Genomic DNA, 9,066 nt, shown 5'->3' with positions numbered 1-9,066 from the left:
GAGCATGGGTTGCCCCACTGGCCCTCTTTGCTCCATAACATCAGAGCTAGGCAGCTATTTCTTTCTCCATATTCCTCGTCAGCTTACCTACCTACGTGACAACCACCACCATCATACCAAGGACATATCCCTTTCTGAACCACTTTCGACTTCTCTGTTACCTCTTCTTTGATCATTCCGAAACCTAGTTATTACCCTAGCCTAATATGACCCTTGGCTCCTTGCCGATAGAGCTCCTCGAGAGTCTTGAACCGTTTTGCGACCAACGACAGCTTGCAGCCCTTGCGCAGCTCAACCGCCACTTCCATGACATCTTCAACCCGCTTCTCTATCAACACAATGCTTTCAATAAGGATCCCTCCAAGTCCTGTGCCATATGGGCTGCCAAGCATGACTCATTGAGTACCATGAAGCTGGCCTTTGCCCATGGCGCGTCCATGAAGGCCATAGACGCCTACACAGTTGAGCATATTCGAACTCTATATGAAAGGCAGCCAGGCGCGAAGCCATATGGTGGACCGTTGCATATTGCCGTTCAGAACAACTTCAAGGACCTCGCTCTATTTCTTCTCGACAATGGGGCACGTCTGGACGTGCCGTCACATGCGTTGTGCGACTGCAAAGGTGTTAGACACGATCCCAAATGGTATCCTCTGCATTTCGCCATATGTCACGCTGAGGAAGACATGGCTTCTCTTCTCCTCGAACACGGCGCGTACCTCTCATTGAAGGGCGTTCCAGGACTTCGCTGTGCCATACAGTGTGCGTCCCATTCGATCTTGGACGCCCTGCTCGAAAATGACAATTTCGATCCCCATCATCAAGACCCAGAAGGCTACACCGCTCTTTCCTATATCGTCAACTGTGCTGACTCCACGACGGCTCGTGAGATTGCGAGCAAGCTTGCCGATCGCGGGATCCCACTTGATGTCATGGGGGTAACTGGCAGCACGGCGCTCGCAGACTTGGTCGAAGCGAGACATCTCAAAGCTGCCATTGAGTTGCTTGAGCGCGGTGCTGATCCAACTATCAGCGACTGGGGTGACCGCGGGATAGGTTTATTCAGCGAAATATGCTGCAATCCTAAAGTTTCAGATGCCATAGACGAAGCAGAGCAAGAGCCTAAAGCCAGAGAGTTCAGAGAAGACCGACGAAGATTGGTGTCTCTTATACTTGCGAACGGCGTCGATCCCAACCGGCGCTTGGGGCATGGAGCAGCCCCATTCTCGAAACCTCTCTTCTGGGTTTTGATGGAGTTGAGAGATGTGGAATGCGTCAGAATATTACTCGACGCGGGAGCTGAGATCAAATCTGCCTTTTTCGAAAACTACGAAACCCGATGCGAGAGTCTCCTCCGGGTCTTCTTTGAGCTGTTTGGTAAGCGTGATCCCAACGCCTTACAGAAATGGGACCCCATCACTATAGGTCTAGATCCGTACAGGGAATGCCTGTGCTTGTTGCTGGAAAGGGGCGCACGTATTGATTCCCTGGATGGCGAATGGTCGGCGTTGAGCAAAACTTGTGAGCTTGCTACTTCTGACATGGGACCTGTAGCACTTGAGTTTCTTGTTGATAATGCAACATGCAGAAACGTCGAGTTGGAGCACGTTGAGCTGTTAAGAAGACAATGGGAGAGGAATGAAAACGTGTATGGGCTGCTGGATCATCTCTGTTGCAAGTTGATCGAAGAGAGAGAGACAAGCAGGGGGGGAATACTTGAGACACTATAAAAACGGCAGTAGAAGGCTACAAGATCAGAACGAAATGATATGTAACAGTCTGCTCTGTGTCTCAGAGCAAGGATATCGTCAACAAAATTCATATTCCTGACAGCACTAACAGAGAAAGGCAGATCAAGAAACGTGAAGTGAATCATGGAAATCAGCCCAACAAGATTGGAAGGTGCGGTCGACAACGGCCTCCAAAGTTATTAAATGAAGATAGAAAAACTTAGAAATGTCAATGAGGATACCGGGAAAAGGAGTGAATATCAATGTCCAAGTCCAATTTACTACAAGCTACATTCTTCGACACCCTACCAACGCCCGGTTTCCTCTCAATCCTCTTCACCACCCCGTCCTGGTTCTTGTATTCGGCAAATTCATCATCACTGTCGGCATAACACAAAGTAATTGCCATGTCCCGCTGGCCAGCGCTCAGAGTCGGTTTGATAATGCGAGCCTCTCCTCCCGTAGGGGCTCCGTAGTTCCCTCGATTTCTTTGTCCGCATTGCGCCACATCTCATCTGTCCCAACTGAGTAGCTCCCTTCATTTCCGGATTTCGAGGACAAAAGGCTGAACTAGGCGCCCTTGTTGCTCTTTTTGGGCCTTCTCACCGCGTACAGAAGGAAATAGCTGCAAGCAATGAGGTACTCGCCCACATATGCTCACTTAACACCACACTCGTGGCTCCGCGAGTGCTCGCCTTCACACTTGGCCTGAGTCTCCACCTGCGTCTTGTGGGTGATCAGTGCCATGGGTGGCCTCGGAAACAGGGGTGTCTTTGGCCGGCTCCCGAAGCAGGGCCTCAAGCCTCCATTTGGCATTGTCCATGGCAAAACGACGAAATCTTACACCGTCAAAATCTGCCTTTCGGGAGACACCGTGCTCAGGCAGCAATTTCACTAGCGACTGAAGCTGGGCTGTTGCCTTGTCGGTCGAGGCCTTTGACTGCACCAGCTTCAAATCATCGCAAGCAACTGCCTTTGCTGGCTGCAGTCTGAGGGACCTGTCGGGACTGTATGTAGGCTGCGGTCTTAGGGCTACAGGGGTCCATCACAGCGAGCCCCAGGGGGCCTGTTCAGCGTGTCGTTATCATCATCAAGTGCTATGGGTTCAGCGAGAATAAGGCCGGGTTTTCCTAATACATTTATTCATCTTGTCAGCAGATTTTAATAATACTTTAGTTCCACAGATACCACCGAATCTAACACCTTGATGCTGCCTAGGACAGGCCGGCTGCCACACTTGTGATATCACTTCTGAGACAGCAAGGCACTCCCGGTTTTCAGCTTTCAAGCCCGTTCCACCTCTCTGCAGACGCCTCAAGGAGGCCATGCCTTGGTGCGGAGACACCAAAGCTGTGCGAACCAGGCTTGGCAAATCGGCAGTGGAGAAGGAGGATCAGGCTGTCGGCAAAAAGCAGGCTCTCAGCCCCCAAGATCAGTCAAGAGAGCCACCTCCCTCTCCTTTGATCGCCAGCATCTTACAAACTTGGCATACCTCCCAAAGGAAAAAAGACAACCATGCCGGAAATCTTTGGTATTGTGACCGGTGCTATCGGTCTCGCAGGCCTATTCCAGCAATGTGTAGAATGCTTCGAGTACATTCAACTTGGCCGCCATTTCGTGCAGGATTTTGGACGGTGCCGCCTCAAGCTCGACATTGCGAAACGCCGATTGAACCGATGGGGAGAGGCCGTTAATATCCACGAGAATCCCCAGTTTACCGATACCGAGTCGGAGGAGATCCAGGAGGTACTTGAAGAGATTGCCAATCTTTTCGAGACTATCCAAAGATCATCCAAGCGCTACGAGCGCAAGGCACCCAAGGAAGAGCTCGAATGCCTTAGCGATGAGAATCTCCAACCTGTGTTCCGAGGCCTCCACGCGCGATGGGCCAGAATTAGCCCACCTAAGCAGACTAAGGTCAGCCTGATGAAGAAAGCAACATGGGCGCTGTACGACGCGAAATATTTCGAAAAATTGATTGGAGAGATCACGGGCTTTGTTGACGACCTGGAGAAGATATTTCCCGCTGAACAGGCCCAGCACCGTCTTGTTCAAATTGAGATCGAGGACATTAGCGATGAGGAGAGTCTGACGGTGCTCCAGGAAACCGCCAATGGAACTGACTCGCTTTTGGCCGCTGCAGTTAAGGAGAAGACCAACAACATTGCCGTGACGAACTACGCCAGGGAAATCCAGGGCGAGGAGAATGCCAAGGTGCGGCTGGGAAATGACTGGAGTACGAGCGCGTTGAGCACCGCGATAGGGATAGACGATCGCACTCGCAACGAGGCAGGTTCTGTGGTTGCAAAGGGTTCATCTACAGTGCACATTGGGAACAGATATGGTGACTAAGGCGCGTGTTGGAGGTATCGGGTGGTGATTTATGTCTCTTTACTAGGTACTCGACTTGTTTGTTGTTGAACAAGGCTGTTCCTATTCTGCTTGAATCGAGCCGCCATCAGTGATGAGGAGGAAAGTGGAATGAGATGTGCATTGACCACGGTCCCAGTCTCGTTCAGGTGTATGATATGAATGGACAAAGGTTACCGCTGCTTGTCTGAGTCACCTGTCCCTCCTTGTTCGTTTTGATGCTTTCCGTCCCCACGTACATTCTGTTTTTTCGATGGTTCCCCTCCAACCACAATTCCCTTCCAATAGGTGATCAGGTACCATGGAGATATTACAAGAAAGATGAAAAACCTCAAAATCCAGTCTGAACGGGTAATATCGTTGCCAAACCGCTCCCAGAACCCGTAGGCAACATGTAGGCAGCGGTCGTGCTGCTATTTTGGGTGAAGAAAGGGAAACATTAGCATCTCTTTCCCCTCTATTGCTGTAGGTTTTGAAAAGGCAAAGGAAACTATAAGTAAAGTCAAGGTGAAAAGAAAGGAATATATATCCCTTCTATTGTCACAAGCATACCTGGTGTTCATGATATAGCTGAAACATAGTGTCATCATATCGAGGCTGTTGATAGTCGTCTCCATCTCTGATGCGAAAGTACGCACTCTCATACTTAGGGACAAATCGGTTTGAAATGGCCTGTATGACGTCCTTCCACCTGTCGCTGCCACCGGCGTGAACACGAATCCCATCTCTGTCCGGGGGGTAAACAATGACCTGCAGTGAATGAGAAAAGAAAGGGCGAATGGTTTCCAGCGACTGGAGCAGCGATAGGATCAGCACCTGAACTTACTGGAATGCGATCCTTTTGTAGGATACTGACTGCCCATTCGCCCTGAATGTTTTTGGTGCATTTCTTCTTGCCTCCCCACCAGGCCAGCCACGACATTATTCCCGAGGGAGGGAGGATAACGTGAGAGAGAGGGACAACAATATAGGTGAGAGAAGACAGTAATTGATGGAGAAAAATAGATGAAATAGGCACACTGACAGGTTGAGAAACTCTTCAAGAAGGGTAAGTTTGAACATAAGGCAGAAACAATGGAGCTGCGGCTGAAGACATGGACCATCTTACCAACTCAGCAGCAGGGGGCTATCGCCAAGATGTGGTGGCTATGTCAACGTGACCCCCTCTTCTCCGCCCACACAGTGGCTGTATCATCCTCTTCATTGGGCAACAATGCAGCTGAACCCGAGCTGAGCCCAAGCTGCATGTAGCTGACGGATTTGGACTCTGCTCGTAGATTTCGGCCATCTTGATCTGCGTACACCAAGAATGTCGCTAATCTCTTGAAGCGTACTATGTACAAGTTTGTGGGAATCGTGCGGACAAAGCTTCCACTCGTGCTGGAGGAGAGAGCGATCTGTGACTCCCAGGGCGCTCGATACACCCTCACAGAAGCACCGTGGAAAACCTCGCATATACAATGTCCAATACCGTCCACGCCCTGACTGCCAGCGACAGCGCCAACATTCACATCGGCGACAGGAACTACTATAGGCATGGTGATGATCACTGCCTTTCCGACCTACGAACTACCGATCCACGCGATGACAAGAGGCGCATTGAGGACACAAAGGGCGGCTTGTTAAAGGATATACCGTTGGGTCCTTACTCATGATGATTTCCGACACTGGCGCGATGACCAACGTGGTAGCCTGCTCTGCATCAAAGGCGATCCCGGCAAGGGCAAGACCATGTTGTTTTGCGGTCTTGTCAACGAATTGGGGCCGACCACGCGATTGGAAGATCAGGAAGCCAAGACTGTCTTGTCCTACTTCTTCTGCCAGTCCGCCAACTCACGTATCAACAGCGCCACGGCCGTGCTCAGGGGCCTGATCTACCTGCTTGTAATGCAGCAAGAGTCATTGGCTTCGCATGTCCAGAAGAGATACAGAAATGTAGGGAAGCAGCTCTTCGAGGATGAGAACGCGTGGATGGCGCTATTTGACATCTTCAACAACGTGTTGAGTGATCCAAGCCTGGAAGGGATATACATAATGATCGACGCGCTTGACGAATGCGTAGCTGGTCTCCCGAACCTTCTCAGCCTCATTGTCCAGAGCACGTCGTCCCGCGTCAAGTGGATCGTCACGAGCCGCAACTGGCCAAGCATCGCGGAACGGTTGGATCCTGCCACGCAAGGGACGAGCCTGAGTCTGGAGCTGAACCAAGCATGCATCTCAGCAGCTGTCGACTCATACATCCAGAACCGAGTCGAGAAATTGGCGGCTCTGAGAAAGTACAATGACAGGACAAAGGAGGCTGTCAGGGATTACCTCTCCTCGAATGCCAACGATACCTTCCTTTGGGTAGCCTTGGTCTGTCAGAACATTGAGGAATGTTCCCGCCGTACTGTACTCTCGGCGCTCAAGGCCTTCCCACCCAGACTCGATTCTTTGTATGAGAAAATGGTAGACCGGATTCGTGGGCTGAACGAGGCCGATGCCGAACTTTGTTACGGGATCCTCGCCGTCGTGATAGTTGTATATCGCCCTCTCACGTTGGTGGAGCTTGCCTCTCTCGTGCAGCCTCCAGAGGAGGGGTCTGACGACGAGGGGTTGCTGGAAGAGGATATAGAGCGTTGCGGCTCGTTTCTCACTATCCGAGATGGGATAGTCTACTTTGTGCATCAGTCAGCCAGAGACTACTTAAGGGACCAGGCAGCATCCACTGTGTTCCCCTCTGGCCTTGCGGAGGCCCATCGTGGCGTATTCCAACAGTCACTTGTTGCCATGCGCAAGTGTCTCCGAAGAGACATCTACAGCCTTGGCTACCCCGGAATATCAGTCGACGAAATCCAAGCGCCATCGCCAGATCCACTTGCACCAGTGCGATACTCTTGTGTCTATTGGGTGGACCATGTCTGCGAAGCCCAGCCCAGAGATGATCTCCTTGACGAAGGTGCGGTTCACAGATTTCTCCAAACATTCTTTCTTCGCTGGGTCGAGGCTTTGAGCCTGTGCAGGGCCATATCTGAAGGGATACATGCCGTTGCAAAGTTGGACAGGTTGCTCAAAGTGAGTCGTCCAACCCCCCTAAGTAGTGCCAACACATACTAACATCTCTAGAGACAGCGCCCAGTGATTCCTTTCTCTTGTTAACCTCAAATGCACGTCGGTTCATTCTCCGTAATGGACCGCTACTCAATGATGCGCCGCTTCAAACCTATGTCACAGCCCTCTTGTTTGCTCCCACCAGCACGATACCAGAGTCGTTCAAGAAGGAGGAACCACGATGGATAACAATCAAACCAGAAGTATACAAGGTCTGGGTCCCTTTGGTCGCAACGCTCGAGGGCCACGTCGGTCCGGTTTGGGCGGTAGCCATGTCGCCAGACAGCAAGCTCATAGCGTCTAGGTCGTATGACCAGGCCATCAAGATCTGGAATGCAGGAACAGGCGAGGTTCAGAAGGTTCTCAGAGGTCACCACAGTGTTATCCGGTCTATAGTATTTTCCCCGGATGGAAAGCTTCTGATATCCGGTTCATACGACAGGACTGTTAAGATATGGGATGTAGCGACAGGGGACATCAAGCAAACTCTTGGCGAGGGCGAAGACGCCGACGAAGGCATGATTCGGTCGGTGACGTTCTCATCTGATGGAAAGCTCGTGGCCTCTGGAACCGACCATTCTATTCGAGTTCGGGATGCCACAACAGGCAAGCTTGGCCAACTGATTGGGGATCATGATGATAGGGTTAGGTCGGTGGCCTTTTCGCCTGATGGCCAGCTCGCGGTTTCAGGATCACGCGATGAGACTGTTAAAATCTGGGACGTTGCCACAGGCACACTGACACAGACACTCAAGGGCCATAGGGATGGAGTTGGATCAGTAGTCTTCTCGACTGATGGCAGTCTTATAGCATCTGGGTCCGAAGACCATACCATCAAGATCTGGGATGTTTCTTCAGGCAAAGCTATGAGAACGCTCACAGGCCATGCTGACTCGGTTTGGTCCGTAGTATTCTCAGCTGATAGCAAGCTCTTGGCATCTGGATCAGATGATATGACAGTGAAGATCTGGGACGTTACGACAGGCGAGGTCAAACAGACATTTAAGGGTCATATCCGGTCCGTCCGGTCAGTGGCCTTCTTAATGGATGGCAGGCTCGTGGTATCTGGCTCGGACGACAGAACCATCAGAATCTGGGATGCCACTATAAACAAAGAGCAGCGGATAGTTAGAGGACACAGCAATCAGGTTACGTCGATGGCTTTTTCACCCAACAGAAAGCTCATGGCTTCTGGATCATTTGATCGGACTGTGAAGATTTGGGATGCCGCTACGGGAGAGGTGAAGCACACCTGCAAAGGCCACACAAAGCTTGGTACATCGGTGGCATTCTCGGCCGACAATGCGCTCGTGGCATCCGGGTCATATGATAAAGCTGTTATCATATGGGATGCGGGAACAGGCAAAAAGCTGCTTGTGCTAACCGGCCACAGAATTGCGGTTGAGTCAGTGGCCTTCTCAAGAGACAGCAAGCTGGTGGCTTCCGGGTCAGATGATGACACTATCAAGATATGGGATGCTATGACTGGTGGCATCAAGAAAACCCTTGAGGGTCACAGTCGTACAATACGTTCGGTAGCCTTTTCGGATAACGGTAGGCATGTAGTGTCTGGGTCAGATGACAAAACTGTTAGGGTTTGGGATAGGACAACAGGCACGATTTTGCAGACTTTGATAGGCCATGGACACAGGATCAGGTCAGTGTCATTCTCGAACAACGATAGGCTTATTGCGTCTGGATCGGATGATGGGACCATCAGGGTCTGGGACAATGTCACCGGCAAGGTCATAAAGATAATGGAGGGCCACTACTCCAGAGCCCCATTGGTCTCTTTCTCGCCTGAGCATACGCCTACAGGCTATGGCATAAGTTTCGATGGATCTTGGATCACTCTTTGGGATGGATGGGAGAGATG

The 9,066-nt window shown here is 51.1% G+C and overlaps 2 protein-coding genes across 2 annotated transcripts; both read left to right on the top strand.

Annotated features, from left to right (window-relative positions):
• Positions 1-3,245: 3,245 nt before the first annotated feature.
• LRP88_05692 (uncharacterized protein) lies at positions 3,246-4,082 on the top strand (the record flags this gene model as incomplete). The annotated part of the gene is made up of 1 exon (XM_083242242.1): positions 3,246-4,082. One exon carries the CDS (start codon positions 3,246-3,248, stop codon positions 4,080-4,082), a length of 837 nt encoding a protein of 278 aa, XP_083101178.1.
• Positions 4,083-5,560: 1,478 nt separating this feature from the next.
• Positions 5,561-8,595, top strand: LRP88_05691 (uncharacterized protein; the record flags this gene model as incomplete). The annotated part of the gene is made up of 5 exons (XM_083242241.1): positions 5,561-5,736; positions 5,792-7,154; positions 7,208-8,217; positions 8,368-8,527; positions 8,584-8,595. 5 exons carry the CDS (start codon positions 5,561-5,563, stop codon positions 8,593-8,595), a joined length of 2,721 nt encoding a protein of 906 aa, XP_083101177.1.
• Between the last annotated feature and the right edge of the window lie 471 nt (positions 8,596-9,066).

This window comes from Fusarium phalaenopsidis (assembly GCF_050370095.1).
Source record: "Fusarium phalaenopsidis strain FUZ10S chromosome Unknown contig_32296, whole genome shotgun sequence".
NCBI lineage: Eukaryota > Fungi > Ascomycota > Sordariomycetes > Hypocreales > Nectriaceae > Fusarium > Fusarium phalaenopsidis.
The sequence above is the reverse complement of the archived record's forward strand: the minus strand, read 5'-3'. Positions and strand labels throughout refer to the sequence as shown.